Source organism: Empidonax traillii, unplaced genomic scaffold (assembly GCF_003031625.1).
Source record: "Empidonax traillii isolate 1590-97213 ecotype Southwest subspecies unplaced genomic scaffold, ASM303162v1 scaffold475:size860808, whole genome shotgun sequence".
In the NCBI taxonomy this organism is placed as follows: Eukaryota; Metazoa; Chordata; class Aves; order Passeriformes; family Tyrannidae; genus Empidonax; species Empidonax traillii.
This window is the reverse complement of record NW_020955668.1, coordinates 239363-256648: the sequence shown is the minus strand read 5'-3', so window position 1 is coordinate 256648 and position 17286 is coordinate 239363. Positions and strand designations below refer to the sequence as shown.

The 17286-nt window shown below is 40.3% G+C and overlaps 1 protein-coding gene across 1 annotated transcript in view; it reads right to left on the bottom strand.

Moving 5' to 3' along the window:
- BMPR1A (bone morphogenetic protein receptor type 1A) overlaps nucleotides 1–17286 on the bottom strand; it is a 77266-nt gene that overhangs the window by 19231 nt on the left and 40749 nt on the right. Inside the window, exon 3 of the mRNA XM_027895962.1 lies at nucleotides 3951–4158. Coding sequence (XP_027751763.1) covers nucleotides 3951–4017 — 67 coding nt within the window. The 5' untranslated portion in view covers nucleotides 4018–4158. The remainder of the gene's footprint in view (nucleotides 1–3950; nucleotides 4159–17286) is intronic.

Here is a 17286-nt window from a genome sequence, read left to right as displayed (position 1 = left end):
AAACCTTCATACATATCAAATGCTACTAATGCATTTTTAGTCACCTAATTTACAAGGATTAAAATACTGGTCTTCTGCAGTGCCTCTGAAGAATACATGAAGGTATGATGAACCACATATTAAGTAAACTGCCAGAAACACAGCACAAAAGCGACGAGAACAAGTTTGAGTACGCATTAGGCACTTCACTGCTCTGTTACATATATTGATCAGCTCATCAGTGCACTGTAACAACGAAGAAAAAGCTTTACTCAGAAGCAAAACTGGTTCTCTGAATGGAAAACTTGCACCAGGGGGAAGACAAAAGCCTGTTTGCTGCAGTCCTCAACTGCAACTGAAGCCGGTAACCTCTTGCCTTAGATCAGCAAAAGCAGGTGGGTGAAGATGCAGAGCAAGTCACAGATTTACAGATACTGCAAAGGCCTCCCACAGCAAGAAAGGAAATACAAAAATGTTTTAGTTGAGAAGGTTGTTATTAAATATACCCATCTGCAACCCAGGCTTATTTTTGACCATTTCTCAACATGGGTGAAGAAGTGCCATAAGCTAAAAAGAAGATAAAATCCAAAGGGTAACCACTGGATCCCCCTGCTCTGTAGTAACGACCTGAGAAATTGCATCTGTTCACCAATAATGTCACGGAATTACCTTTGTTTTCTGCAGTTATTCTAAGAACATTTTGGCATTAATCAACACATGCAGCCACTTGCTTTTTCAAGTTACCTGCTAAGGAATCTGGTATGTATATATATACATGCAGGTTTACAGACACACTTGCTATTATCATTCTCTCAGGTCTTGGTAAGCCCTGAAATTCCTACCATTCTGAAGAAGCTTCCAAAAAAAGCAACGGAGCAAAGCATGAAGCTGCGTGCCAGATACTTAAAAGTACAGACACTGCATGTTTCTACTTTCTCTGCTTTTCCTTCTCTTCCTGTAAATCCCACAAATTCTCTTCAGTTCCTTATAATGAATCTTCTCCACCTCTGCTGGTTACTTTATGATGCATTTTTGCAACATTCTGTGTACATTTTCCTTGTTGAAACTATTTTTTTCCACTTTTTAGAGACTTTTCACCTTAAATTGTCTCTTTCCTAAAAAAAAAATTCAAATACTTTGTGACTATAAACTTAATTCTTTCCTCCATGAATCGAGGGACAAGCAGAGAGACCTGACTGTTTTTTACTCACCATCCTTGGAAACCAAGCATATCTCATGTTTGAAGAAAAGCCCTTAGGCAACTTGCAAAGAACCTACGATGTTTCAGTAAGCTCAACTCTTCCATAGCTCTCAGAACTCCTTCAGTATTTGAAGTCAGGACTATTTCTGAGATAAGGCAACTTCTCCTTTAGAAGTTGAAGAAAAAATTTTCAGTCTTTAAGCTTAATTTACCTAATAATACTTACTAGAAGTTATTTACTGAATCATTATTAATCAATATGGTCATGGAAGGAGTTAACGTAATTTAATTTTAACTAACTAGAAGACCTGTATATTTGTATCACTATTTCTATTTGTACCTAAAGAGGAAAAAAAGAACCCTTCAGTTGCTAATGCTTATGAGTAAAATGCTAAATATTGACTAATGCACAGGGGTAACCATGACTTCAGCAAAAAGAACAAAGCATATCACACTCCCTGCCTCTTCAAGGGAGCAAGGGAAGAAGCTGTGTCTGCTGCGAGAAGCAGCAACACTGCTTGAATACAAGTGGAATAAGCTCCACCGCTAAACAGTGTCTGAGACAGTTTCAGAGTGGAGGAAACATCCAGAAGTCACCTGGTACCCCCACCTGGTCAAAGCAGGACCAACTTCTACATCAGACCAGGTTCTTCAGTCATTCCAGTAAAATTCTGACTGTCTCTAAGGACGGATGTTGCACAACCTCCCCAGGCAGTCTGTTCTAATATTTAGTTCATTCACAGTGAAAATTTCTTTCCTAATTTCTCACTAAAATTTCCTTTAGTGTGTTCCCATAACCAATCTAAGTACCTTAGAGCTATCTGCAAATATTTGCAAATCCGTACTACAAACTTCAACTACACCCAAACCCAGGTTATTTTTTGAAAATTAAAAACTGTATGTCCACAACAGGATGAGGGATTGGTCTGGAGAATTCTCCTCTTTCAATTTAGCTGATGTGACAAAGGTAGAATAATCCTGGATTTACGTTTTGTTGCTTTCAACCTTGAAATCTTTGCTGCAATGGCAAAGTGGCAAAGTACCAAAGGCCCATGCTCTTCCCCACTCCTGGAACGCAGGTGTGCATGTTTACACACACACACAGACTGAATCAGCGCTTAAAGCACGTCAAGAAGTTTGGTGACACTACTCTAAGCCTCTGCAGGTAAAACAGAAGAAGACGCACAAGGAACTTGGCAATTATGCAAAAACACCTGTCCAGTTTCAGAAGAAAAGAGTTTACAAGTCTGCAGGCTGTACCCAACAACACAGAACCCTCAGTGTGCTCGTGGCTGCCTCCAGGACTGAACCCCACAGGAAACCCAAAAGGCAGAACAGCAGTTTCTAATAACTTTAGCTAAAGTGCAATTCTGCATAGATCCAGAGAGAATTTCTGCTCCATAAAATCTTAACTGCGAATGTTTGTGTGGGGTAGGACTTGAAAAAGCTTAGAGATGTGCTCTGAGGTACTGTTCATTTAAATACCAGCACATGGCAAGAGGCTGATGCAGGTCTGCTCTTCAAATCAGTTGTCAAGCTATGGATCAAGCATAGTCTTGAAAGAGACAGCTCTGCTACTTTCTTTAATCTAATATTGCAGATACACACCAGAAACAGAACAGAAAGATTGTCATTTGGGTACTTACCAGGCTTCCTTCTCTCCCCATTTTAATGGGCTCATTGAACTGTGATTCTTGAAAGTAAATAGCTCATATAATATCTCAAAATAAAATCAAGCACTAAGCAGTAATTGATCTAAGTATGGAAAGAGAATATGAAACCTTTTACAATCAAGTATTTAAATGGCAGTACCAGTTACCTCTGGAAACATGAGGAAAGCTCTGTGCACAACCACGTGGAAGGTGCACAGCTGGGAGAACAAGTGATCTTACACAGAGACCAGCGAGGGATGTACGTGCCTGCTGCACAGGCAGAGCTCCAGTGCCAGCCACAGAATACAGCACCACCAACAGCTCAGATACCATTCTGCCACTTATCCAAACTACAAGCAATTACAGAATCACATCTGCCACACAGAGCTGCTAATCAGGAGTAAGGAAATAATCATAAAATGGAGTTTCCCCACGAACTAGTTATAATCTTTATACTTAAACTTCAACTCCTGATAAGGCATGAGACAGTAACACCGGTCTGTTCCCAATATTATTTTTTAATTCAATTCAATTTGATAAAGGAGTTAAAGTTCTAATAACCGGATTTACAAACTGGTGGCTGGAAAGACAACAGGAGTACAAACGAGTGCCTTCACTAACTGAAAAGCAGGCTATTTGTGAACATCCCACAGCCTCACCTTGGCCCATCAAGAAGGCACAACAAGCTAATTTAGATTGGTTACACCACACTATCTCTTGGCTGCTGGGAGCACCAGAAGGCATGGGGAACTGCACACTACGATCTCTTCAGTGAGGCAAGTTCAGAGGGATCAGGTATGCACACATATAGCAAACTGAAATTCAGGAAGTCAAACCTTCAATTCTGCTGGTCATATAACTTGCTCGACGGTGTACTATGTATTTTTGATATTGTCACTATTTAAGCATTTGCTAAAATAGACCTAATCTGTACTACAATACATGACCACTAGAATGTCCTTCTTTTTAGGGAAGCGTCCATGTGGCATGTCAGGCAGGTAAGTCACCTGCCTGCAAAAGAAAATCCAAACAAAAAAAATCCCACTTCAACCACCGGAAAAGACACAACTCTGCTATGAATCAAAAATACAAACTTATTTCACCTGGTACATATTTACCTTGAACATGGAGAATGATAAGCAGATAGGCTCCAAGCAGTTGCTCCTGAACTCTCAACCGAGTCATTGTTCACTTTTAATCCTTCCTGTGCAAGGCGACTGGCCCTTCTGCTTGACAAGTGTTAAGCTTGGTCTGTCCGGTGAAGCCTAATCCCAGTTTTGGTGCTTGACTGCAACGACGCTTTCGGAACTTTTCCACCTTTGTTTCCTGAAAGATGCGACAAAACAAAAGTGTTAAGAAACTCTTTGTGTTTCGGAAGAAAGAAAAAAACACTCAAGATTCTTCATCAAACTGATCATAACCCTGTGGCAAAAAAAAAAAAAAAAAAAAAAAAAAAAAAAAAAAAAAAAAAAAAAAAAAAAAAAAAAAAGGCATGTTTATTATTTATTAAGAAAACACTAGCCATGTTTACTATCCAACTGAATAGCAGGGTTCTTCTGAAATAAACACTTCTGGTAACAACCCACAGAGATGTTTTACATTCCTATAAAAAATATTAGGTACGTTAATGTAGTAGTCACAGTTGTATAATTTTAGGCTTCCATACAGCTGTTATAGGTAGTATTCAACAGATTAACACAGATTGAATAGAAAACTATCTTCTTTACAGACATGAAAACTGATTTTCATTATTTTTCTTACAAGTGAAACTCAATGGTGACTATCCACAGTACTACAATAGAAAAAAAGCAATAACCATTTTAGGTCACCAGTTGAAAAATGGTTGTAGAGAAACTTTGTTAAAAACACACCCAGCCTCTCTGCTGGAAGAAAACTAAATTTGTATTAAATTTAACAATTAGCTTAGTTACCTAATATATTTATGTTACCTTTATCTCCTAGAATAGAACATCTTTAACAACAACAACAAAAAAGACAACATCAACTTAAATTCAACATCGTGACATCCTTCTAGATATCCTCAAGTCATGTGCAAATTAATCCCTCCTGAAAAATTATGCTACTACAGGCACATGCCATTTCCTCCACAAATAAAACACAACTCTGCTCATGCAGTGGGTGAACACACAGCTAAGACAGCCAAACTGAGTAAGAAGTTACTTTTTCAGACTGCAAGAGTTGTGGTCACATTCTGCTTAAAGAACTTTTCAGTGACGATTCACGGGGGAAGCGTAATTGGGCCTCAAAGGACTAAAAAGCAGCTCGAACACCTAAACAGTTAATGGCAACAAAAGCAATGCTGACAGCGATGAACAGAGGGCTGATTTTGCCTTTCCTCGGCCTCTTGTTTCGGCGGGGCTGACCCCCTGACCCCTGTCAGCCTGGCGCTGCTCATGAATGCCCAAACTGGCGTTCGCCCGCCGATGGGCCGCAATTACTGTTGGTGGCCGCTTCCAGCATCAATAACTCAATCTGTCTGTCGGCGAGACCCAAGAACTTTTCATTTTAATTAGTCTTCGGAGGCATTTAACATGGGGGCAAATTAGCGGCCGAGCCGGGAGGTGTCCGTCACTTCCAATTTCGGCGGGCGCGGCGGTCACCCCAACCCCTGGCCTACTTTTCACACGTCTCTGACTTCTCCCCAGCGCAGGGACAAAGAGCCTCCGGGCCAGAGGGAGCCAGGGACGAGCGTCCAGCCCGGGTTGTGCTGCTCCAGCTCCATGGCAGCCCCGGTCTTTGCCGGGATTGCTGCCAGGTTATGTGAGGCAGACTCAGAACCACGCGCTTTGCAGGCATCTGGAGCACCAGTAACTTCAACGGGACCTTCCTGGCCAGGTAGAGGTAAGAGCGACGTGACAGCAGAAATATTCACTCTTTAGTCCTCGCTCTACACAAGAAACTGGACCAACTCTGACAGCTGATAAGGGATGTCCTTCTAGCTATAAAACATCAGACCTCACTCCAACTTCATTATGACTTTTGTTCAGTGAGACAAGCTAAGGTAGTTTCCAAAAATGCTGTCCAAGCCTGTGCAAGCCAATGCTCTCCACCTGAACCAGTACTTTGTACCTGAACTATTTACTTTCAATATTTCCCTTTTCCCAGATACATATGTATTAAAATGTAAATATGTATAAAAACTTATATGAAACCATATAATAAAATGAAATTGAGAAGAAATTCTGTTATAATTCCCTGTCTTAAACGCCCTCTAATTTGAGAATGTCTACCAGCATTTAAAAGAATACCTCAAGAAAGCAAAGAAAAACCCCTATGCACATATGGCACCATCACCTGGACGATCTTTCTGTTGGTGCCACATAGTCAGTGCCAAGTTCCCCCTTAGCCAGGAAGGCCCCATGGCTGGTTGCAAGGCTTGGGCAGACAAGCTGAGCCCTGTTGCACCCATGGCAACACCTCACTGTAGGGCAGGTGAGCTTAAGACACCAAGGAAAAGCCAGAGATTTACAGCAGCACGTGCCAGAACTCTGTGAACTGCAGTGTGGACACATATCCTATTCTACTGCCCATCCCTTCAACTCTTCCTTTTCTCCTGTAAGCTTCTGAGTTAAACAAGCTAAGACAATTTTCTAATGGTCTATGTTGGTCTTTTGCAGAAACAAAGCTGCTTGAAAACATTTTGTTCTAAAGATCACCTGGCACTCCAATACAGCTATGCGGTTTAACAGCTTAAAAAACTTTCAAAAATCAGACTAGTGTTTTAGTGCTTCTAACAAATGCCACACCCCAAAAGGACATAGTTATGCCCTTCATATGAGAAAATCTTTCACTAAAACCAAAACAAATCACACAATCCATCTTTAATGGACTCCCATTAAAGAGGAAGACTAGCAGCCCTGCTAAGGCACACTATTGAAAGTGAGCAACAGCTGGAGTTTCTCCAAAACCTATCTAACAGTGTAAAATGACACAACTACATAACCACTTCAGATGTGTTAAAGCACCAATTAACACCTGGAATGCTACTCTGCCAACAGAATCATGCTGAAGAAATTCAAACCCATAAGTCAATTAGATTGGGAACTTCCAAATCAACTCTCTTTTTTTCTACTGTAGCCATGAAGAAGCATTCAACTACGACCCATTAAAGAGTCACTTATTCATCAACTGTAACACCCCATTGTCAGCAGTGTACTTTATTATCCTTCCTAATAAGAGTTTATTGAAGAAAATGCTTTTGTTATTAAAACTGTGTGTTTTTTCTGAAGTGGAACTTGGCAGTGAATTCACGGCACTATCAGGGCAGTCTAGTCCTATGCCCTGTATGATTCCAAATATATGGAAGTGTGGAAGATCTGTCATATGGTCCAAAATGATTCCAAGTTCAGTGGTAACTGTTCTTTAGATGTGGCTATGTAATATTTTTAACAGCATGATCCCCAAACCAAATGAGCTGTGCTGCTCCAAATTTCAATAAAGAATGATATTGCTGAATGCAACAACAAAGGCAGTATTGTAAAAGGGGAATAGATGAAAAAATGTCAATCTTGGACTGCACAGTAATTGGAACATATAATCCACTTCAACAGACAAGATATTTCAAAACGTTTGCAGCAGTACATATAATACCAAGTTAATGTATTTGCCAAAACAAAACTAAAACATATTAAATGTTTCTCCTATGAGTAACTGGGGCAAGAAGTGTCTCAGGTAGATGTAAGCACATTACCTCAATCACAAGTATAGTTTTGAACAGAACTTTGAGTTGGAACAGAATGCCAGAGATAAACTGGACTGTCAGTCTAAGCCAGTGCACAACAATTTTCCTGTTAGATTATAAAAAACCTGATACGCTGCCACAAAGAAAATTACTGCTTTGGATGAAGGAAAGAGGGATTGTAAGAACAGTAAAGAATTCACTACAGGGCAGACAAGTATTTTCAAGAACAGAGATTAGTGGTCTAGTTCAGATGACATTCAAGGACCTTGATTCTTGACTCAGCTTGAGTGAAGAATACTCATCCTTTTCATTAATGAATGAGGCACAAAAAGCAAAATTTCAATAAACTTTGCTGACAAACAGATTGTCAGTTCAGGTGAGTGTTGCTTTTATTCAAGAAGATTGGGATCACATGAAGAGCCAAAGTAACAGGAATGGAATGAAATACAACAGCATAAAATTGGGAAAGCAATACATATTGGGAACTCTCGAGAATTTCCTCTTCACATAGACTAGAAGCTCATGGATAGGAGCCAGCTATGTCCAAGGACTCAAGGACACTAACTGATTACAGAACATCAAACACATCCATGTGATGTTCCTGGCAGAAAGACACAAATACTACTCTAGTATTTCCTGGGGGAAACAGTAGGGCATGAATAGCACAGAAACAATATGACTGATAAATTCAACATATAAGGACTGATCCTTACTATCTCAAGAACAGGAAAGAAAGACATTTGGAGATGTGTTGAGTTTACATGTCCAGGTTTTGGTAGTGGGGGGGCTACAGGGGTGTCCTCTGTGAGAAGCTGCTGGAAGTTTCCTTCCCCCATGTCCAGTCAATACCAGATGGGTCCAGGGTGGAGCCGCCACTGGCCAAGGCCGAGCCCATCAGGAATGACTCTGGGATAACATGCTTAAAAAAGAGAAAAAAGTTGTTGCGCAGATGAAAATTGCAGCTGGAGAAAAGAGGAGTGAGAACACGCAAACAACTCTGCAGACACCACGGTCAGTGCAGAAGGAGGGGCAGGAGGTGCTGCAGGTGCTGTAGCTGAGGATCCCCTGCAGTGCAGCCCATGGAGAGGCAGCTGTGCCAGGGAGGCACATCACGGTGAAGACATCCCTGCAGCCCATGGAGGACCCACAGCGGAGCAGGTGGATGCCCGAAGGAGGCAGTGACCCTGCTCCAGCAGGGACCTCCTGACATGTGGGGAGAGGAGCCCATGCTGAACTGACTGTAATCCCCATTCCTGTCTCTCTGCAATGCTGGAGCGGATGGAGGCAGAACTTGGGAAGGAAGGAGGGGTGGGGGAAAAGTGTTTTAAAGATTTATTTTACTTCTCATTCCCCTGCTCTGATTCTGTTAGCAATAAATTTAATTAATATCCCCACTTCAAGTCTGTTTTGCCTGTAATCAGTGAGTGATCTCTCCTGGTCCTTATCTCAACTCACAGACCCTTTGCTATATTTTCTCCCCTCAGTCCAGCTGCAGAGGGCAGAGGGGAGTGAGTGAGAGAGTAGCTTTAGTCAGTACCTGGCATCCAGCCAGGGTCAACCTACTACAGGAGACAAAAAGAAAAGAAAATAATATGATAGCTAAAGTTGGTGGGAAAATGATTACACTTTGAAAATATGGCAGGAATTATCACAAGGAAAGACAGACAACTATTTCACCTGAAGAAAATTACTTGTTCAACAACAACTAGGTATGGATTAGCCATTAAAATTTATTTAGATCAGAAATTAGAAGACAATTTCTAACCAATGGTTAGAAGGTTCTAGGGCACATTTCCAAACTAAATAGAGTCCAAAAAACTAATGAGTCTTTAGCTTACAAAGGCCACCATCTCATGTAACTGCAGGTAACAGGCTGGGAGCAGACTCTGATCTGGGAGAGCTCTCACAACTTCATTTTGTTACTCATAATACAAAAAGAACTTAGTTACCTTTAGTTTATCCAAAGTCAGTGAAATTTAACCAAGTCCACATCAAGAAGAAAGTTTCATATTCTGTACTGTGTCATTCTGTCAAATACTTGTGCAAGCTTACTTTTTAAATGTGTTTCAATTATTATATTGCAGGGCATGCCTACACAAATTGTAGAAAACTGTCATACTGAAACACTCAAACTACCTACACTTAAGTGCTGTCAAATACGTTAAATTAAAAACAACAGGGTAAATCCACCACCAAAATCTGTCAAGAAATTCTTCAGCTGATGGAGAAGTCTGCTGGCTATTGCAAGTTAGTTGGCTACGTGGCCATCAAAAAAGCCAACTTCAAATAAGGCCCTGTTTGTTTAGGCACTAATCTGTTCAAGCTCACAGAAATAATTCCATTCAACTATGGATTGTATTAGAATTACTTAAAACTATTCTCAATTGCATACATTTAAAAGCCAAGAGATTGTGTAAATTGTATCAACATTTTTTCTCCCTCTACAAGCTGCAATGAAGTCTGAAATGTTAAACAAAGCACATTTGTGTATTACATAACTTCTCGAAAGTCTGAAATAAAAAACTGTATCTTAGTTCTCTTTGTAGGACATTTATAACCATGTGTTTAGAACACATCTATTGCAACATATTTGCTCACTTTAAAAAACACTAGTCCTTAACAACTGTTTTCTGCAGCAAGGCAGTTCACAGTGCTACAAAAGGACTTTTTCTGGCCAGTGGGAAAAGTCACCAAAATCCACCTTGAATAGTCACACAGAAGTCTTCTGAAAGAAAGATTTCACATTGCTTGCAAATATCAAATGTGCGTGCATTACAGCAGAATTTAGAACCCAAAGTACTGAATTATGATATATCTGTTTCATAAACAAAGTTGTTAACCATGAAGAAATTAAAGCCGAGCTGCTTTCTACCATGCCCAGCACAATTAGGTAATTGGGGACGCCACTCATTGGACTCCTGAATGCCCATCTTAGTGTTACTCTGGAATTCCAATTAACTAACTGCTACAAAGTTTCTGCCATTAAATTAACTGTAATGAAAATCAGCAAAATTGTTTTCCCAGTGCCATTCCATCAGGTATTCAGACATATCCTTGTGTGTTACAAACATGACACATCCTCTTGTTTGAGAATATTCAAAGAAGATTTCGCTACACAATTTTTATTCATCTTGACCCATTTCCCCTTTTTCATCACTTCGCTGAATAGCTGTCCGAGAGCTTCTGCCCTTTAGACAATTGGAAAATGGACACCTATGCTCTTTCTATCATAAATGACATCAACACCTGCTTTCCATCCAGAAGCTATCATGCTTAAATGTTTTTATTATCTATTTATAATTTTTGTCATTTCCTTACTGGCATACTAGTTAATGGAACAAGGTGAAAAGTCTCCACACGTAATGCATTCCATCTCTAAATTTAACAAATATAAACAGGGAATCATAACTGAAACCTTTTAAATTTCATTTACAAAAACATACTTATAGAGTGCCTTTTACTCACCAAACATAAGCAACAGGAGGATAACTCATCAAAACTTTCAGAAATGTTCCATGTTACTACTAAAAATATTATGTTCATACTATAGTGCCTACAAAACTTATCACACATTTTGGCTCTGGGTTACAATAATCTTATACAAACAATATACCTAAGCTGAGGAAAGGGAAAAGCTGGGCCTCAATCCCGGGTATACATTTGCTCACTTCTTTAGATGTGAACAATGGACCCTAAAATCAGTGCCAGTGCCTTCAAAAGTAAAAGTGCTTTAATAGAAAGGGTTTCCAAAGTGCAACATCCCTTTCAGCACTATAAAGACGATTAATGAATGTTTTCACAACCTTACAGTAATTTTTCCATAATTTAAGGACAGTTTTTCATTATCCTATGTCAAAAAAAATCCCCAGACCAAAGAATTGACAGGGTGTTTATTATACTTAGATCCCATGATCCTGGCTTATTTTTGTTACACCTACAACCTCTGCCCAATCTAGAAAGCAGAAATTAACAACTACTTTTTGTCTCCAAAGCAAAGGTGATTATGCAAATTCAGGAACTCATGAAGACATCTCCAGAAACTGGGTTTTTGTTTGGTGGTTGAAGAGCGTATTTTTCATTTCATGATGCCTAAGGAAAACAGCCTGTCTTTTTGTCACTGGCTTTAATCAATAACAAAGCACGGCAGACAAACCCATGGTTGTTCCGCTATGTCCCTGTCATTGGTTTCCCCTGCAAGAGAAGGAGGGAGGAACAGAAAGCCGTCCTAAGGCCAGCCTGCAGCTCCAGCTCTCACACGCTTCCCAATCCCAGTACTTTGCCCACAGGAGGGTAGTGCAGGCTAATGTCCGAGCAGAGAGAGGGGCACGTTGCTAAAATCTACACCTCTCACGCAGAACGCTCAGGAAAAAAAAAAGTGCTTGCTATTTAAAAGACGCATCACTTGAATTTCAATTTCGGTACAAAGAAGAAAACAGCAGCGACGGAGCCGAGACAAACTCAATACGGGGATCCGGGGTTTGCTTTTTTTTAACACGAGGAAAAAAAAAAAATAACAAAAAGAGAGAAAGACGGCAAACTGCTCGTCTCCCTGTTTCCCTCACTCCCCCCCCAGCCCTGGATCTGTAGGTAGTGAGCTCTCCAAGCCTGCTGGAGGCCCGCCAGCCGCACGGAGGGAGCGGGCGGCGCTGCCCCCGCGGCCCCTCCCGGCAGCCCAAGGCGCCCGGCCTGACATGCTTTTCAAGGCGTGCTAGACTGCAGCGCAGACTTTCTGGCTCCACTTCCATTGTTTGCACGGCTGCTTTGCTCCTTATCCAGAGCGCGGATTAGCATAAGAATACTGTCTTCCCCCTCTGCAAGCCAGCTCCCCTCTAGAAGACCTCCATCCCTTTAAGAATAAACATGCGGTTGGGTTTCTTTTTTTTTTTTTTTTTTTTTTTCGGATTTTCTCTTTAAATCCTCTTTTCCTATTCAAGGCTTGTAGAAACCAATAAAACAAACAGAACGCTAAACAAGCAAGGCTGACAAGGCTCAGAAATACCCTATTGCATAGATTAGTAATTACCAAGGTCAAAAGAGTCAACCTGATAATGCTATTCACGGAGCTCTCACTCCTCACACTCACGTTGTGGGCCTGAAAGTTACTAAAGGAAACACTTTCCAAACAAAGCTGATAATAAATAAGTTTAGGAAGGAGTAACAGAAAGGATACCTCCAATTCCTTCCTTTTTTTTTTTTTTTTCCTTATTTACACATGGAAGATGGAGTTACAATTTATTAAGAACTGACAGAAAACATTCCTTAGGAAGACAATCCTCAGCCAAAAATACAAACCAACCCCTCCAAACTAAGTGGTGATGCCTTACACAGGGGAATCACTGCTGCCTGCTTACAGATCTGCAAACCCTTTCCCTCTGGTATCTGACAAAGGGACTACGGTGTCCCTTTTGGAGCAAGTGACATGTGATCTAGTATTAAAAAAGACCAACAGAAGAGCATTTCACAAGAAGCAAACTGTTTGCCCTCACAACGCTTAAAACTGTCAACACGGACATATTTTTTTCGTTCTGCTACCCAGAAGATAACTGCTGTCCAAATTAATTCACACATCACTTCACGAACAAGATAAAAACACACTTGCAAATACTGCTTCATAAGCAAGCCACATAATTTTTAAATCATCAAATCCAGCACTCCCCATTGCAACAGGCAAGTGACAAGCTTTCTTTTAGCAGTATTTGCTCAACACAAACAGCAGAGACAAGAATGGCGAGTTCAACATCGTGATGATTTGCTGATACAAAATGCTGCTTGGCAAGGTAAGCCTTAATCCTCATTTTCCTCACCTGCCTGCCATGCCCACAGAAGCACTGTACTCTGCTGAGAGGAGAAACTCCCTGTCCAGCTGTTCCCATAAACACACAGATATTCTCAAAAGAGTGGTCTCCAGCAGTCTTCCAAGGAGGCATTTTAATAGCTGGATAGGATAAATAAACAGAATAGTAGATGTTTCTCCTTTACACTCCCCTAAAACACTGATGTGGCAGGAGAAAATGATTTTTTAAAGAGTTCATACTACAGAAACAAAATTTTAGATAAAGGTGAATGCAAATTACATTTAAGTTTGTTCTTCACGTTTGTTGTACTGCCCTTACAATGTAAAATTTCAACCTCTCTTATTCTTTCACATTTTAATGAACGGTGGCTCCTCTGTCACCTGCAAGCCTTGACATTCACTCTAGAAACTCATGTTGGGACATTTTTATGAGATTACAAGCTTCAGGCACAAAACACGAGGACGTTCCCACCTCCACAGCAAGAGCAAAAGAAGTGAGCGAGTACTGTCAGTGCCAAGTCCAGAACAGCCTAAACTAGAATCAGTGGCAGTTTAAATTAATATGCTGGGCTCTGAACAGCTGTGGCTCATGAGCTGCCACTTGCTGATACTGCCACAGAGGCACTGACCTCCAGGAAAAGAGCAAGGTGGACAGCTGGGGGAATTAACCTCACAGGCTGTCTCACCAGGAACTCCCAGGGCTTACAAGGAGAAGCCTCATACATACAAGTAGGTTAACAAAGCTTCAAGGCCCAATAAAACAAGAAAAGAAAAGGGGGGAGAGGAAGGAAAAAATAATAAACCCCCAATTCCATTTGAGAGCAAATAGCTTGTAATTACAACATTAATTATCTTACACAGAACCAGCAAAGTATTCAGAGTAACAAATGCTTATGTGTAAAGCATGACATGCTCCCATACAGAGTTATCTCACAGATACTGCAGATATTGAATTAGACTGCTATATTAAGAAAGTGCTTCCACAACACAAATACAAAATTAATTCTATGCTGCGTTCAGTCTCTGTACCTGCAATATTTAATTTTCAATACGAAATATGTAAGAAAGTATTATTGCTCTGGAAAATATTTCCAGGACTCAAGATGTACATGTCTGAGTACTGTCCTACCCTGTTAGTATTCTGCAGGTTTTGCTGAAATGAGAACCAATTTTAATGCAAACCCAAGTTAAACTCTCAGTGCACTGTAAGATCTGCTGGGTGAAATAACTACGGAGACAACATGGCATGCACATGCACACAAACTACTCCTCAAGTTTAAACAATGTACTTTCATCAAATATAGCTTCAAAGACATTTCTAAATCCAAGCACAGTGATCTTTCAATAAGTAGACAAGAGTTCAAAGGTAATATTTACCTCAACAGTTATAGTCCCCTATTTCCCTGCACCCAAGTGCTAAAGGAATACTCTTAATTTCTTTTCACACACAATTTAAAAGCAAACATGAGTTTTCTGGTCAATGAGATTAAAATATTTAGATTTCAACAGTTTCATTAGGAGGTTATTTGTATTCAACCAATTATACCACTTCTCTCAGTGCAAAAAGGTTATTTTAAACAGACTAAAACGTTTTTCAACACCTGTTGCACAGTAGAGAGAATGACAGCAGAACTTCAGCATGTAGAGTAGCAGCTTGGTTTTGTTTGGTTTGTTTTTAGATTATATGAACTTCATATTCAGCTAAAAAAAATCCTCTTTTTTTTTTCCCATTCAAATCTTTGCTTTTCTCTCCATATTGTAAGAACTAAAGAAACTAAGAAAGTATGAAGATTATATGATATATCCCTTCTCATATGAATTTCACTTTATTTCCTAATTTTCTTTTTCATCCTTATGGCGTATGTCTTAACACTGCCCAGACACACTACTATAGGAATGACATGAACACTATTTTTATGGCAAATATTTCTCCCATTCCCCATTGTCCTCGAACTTGAAGGTATCTCTTCTGATGTTTAAACAGTTCCTTGAGCTAAAAATCTTAAAATCCGTTTCCTAAGTCACCTCTTTGTTAGCTTTGACAATTCAATTATTCCTCAGTCATTCAAGATCACTTTTTTACAACTGTCTCATTCTGCCTTTTTTTATGTTACTTCTGTCAAGGTTGTTATTCCACCTAAGAGTAATTCATTCCTTCCACATCTCCACTATCAAAACATTCTTTCTTTCAGGATTCTTTAGCTTACATTAATCACCTCCAATAGGATGGAATTAAGGCTGATCCAAATTAAGTCTGTGAAGGAAAAATTGAGGTTACAGGAAAACCACAGATTCCATAACGGGAAGGAATTTTTCTTGCTAGTTGAGGAGAATACAGAATGATTTTTGGCAGAGAGAAAGGGGAAAAAAAAAAAAAAAAGGTGTCATTATTGAACCTTCTCTACCAAATGGTGTATAGTATCTTGTAATACCAAGCCTTTATCACATCCTGAGTACTGTCCATTCCTCTTCTTTTTTTGAGATTTTCCACACAGTTGACTTAGGAACTGTACTAAAACAAAGCCAGCAGATGAAATACTGCAGTAATACATTGGGTTTGGGTGGTCAGGTTTTGGTAGCAGGAGTGGGTTCTGTGAGAAGCTGCCAGAAGCTCCCCCCATGTCCTCTATAGCCAGTGCCAGCTGGTTCCAAGATGGACCTACTGCTGGCCAAGGCTGGGCCAACCAGGAATGACAGTAATACCTCTGAGATAACAGACTTAAGGAAGAAAAAAGTTATTGTGCAGGCAGGGAAGAGAGGAGTGAGAACATGCAAGAACAACTATAGAGACACCAAGGTTGGTGAAGAAGGAGGGGCAGGAGGTGCTCCAGGCACCAGAGCTGAGGTTCCCCTGCACCCCATGGTGGAGCAGCCCATGGTGGGGAAGCCGTGCCCCTGCAGCCCACAGAGGCCCACAGGGATGCAGGGATCCACGTGCAGCCCATGGAGGAGCCCACACCAGGGCAGGTGAAAACCTTTTCATACTGGATTCTGAATCCACCCAACTGACAAACAACAGCAAGAGTAGCCACAGTTGCTGGTTCAAGACTTGCAAAAGATCTTTTGTTTTCAGTCAGAGGACTGGTGACAATACACTCTCTTTCCCACTGTATGCCCACATAAGGATTCCCACATTTCTCAGGCTCTGGCTGAGTAACAGGCAGGGAAGAGGGAAAGGTACCATCTACTGGTGTAGAGAGACAATGAAGAAACCCCAGAACTGTTGATGCCATTTTTAAAGACCAACGAAACAAACTTTTTTCCTCCCTCTCCATTAAAAAAGTCTTATTAATTCATAGATTGGTAATATCACCAAACAACAAATTTACTGAGGGAAGGGGAAACTGAGAAGATTGCAAGTGTAGATTTTTCAAGTTCTAGAACAATTCAAAGTGCACAGAATTCCAAGACACCTGTATAAATACCCTCTTCTCATACACTGCCATCTCAAAGACCTCCTCTGCACAGGCAGACTCCTTGATAATTTTACTTTCATTCCATTGAAAGCCTAGGACTGGACTGTTTCTGTAAAATATTTCATATGCTTTATCTGACAATTGAAACAATTATTTTTTAAACACCAGCAGCTTGAAGAAACATGTTTGAATGAGAACAGGAATTTCAGATCTTAGAACAACAAAAAGTGTTTGAAGCATGGTCAGATGTAGCCATTTGAGAACCCTTCTGCAGATCTTCACAATGGAAATTCTCCTAACAGTGGGACTACTGGCCCTCTAGCATCACTTTAACAGATTCAAATTTTCTGTATCTAACTGCAAACATATAAAATCTGAGCACGAGATGCCCTGTCTATATCAAAACATTGGCAGAAAAACCTCCTCACTACCCTGAGCAAGCAACAGCTTCTAGGAAATTCAGATTAAAAATCATGACTATGAGACTTCTGTTTTCTTCAAAAGTTATGTATATGTAACACAGGAAAAGGCATATTTTTTTC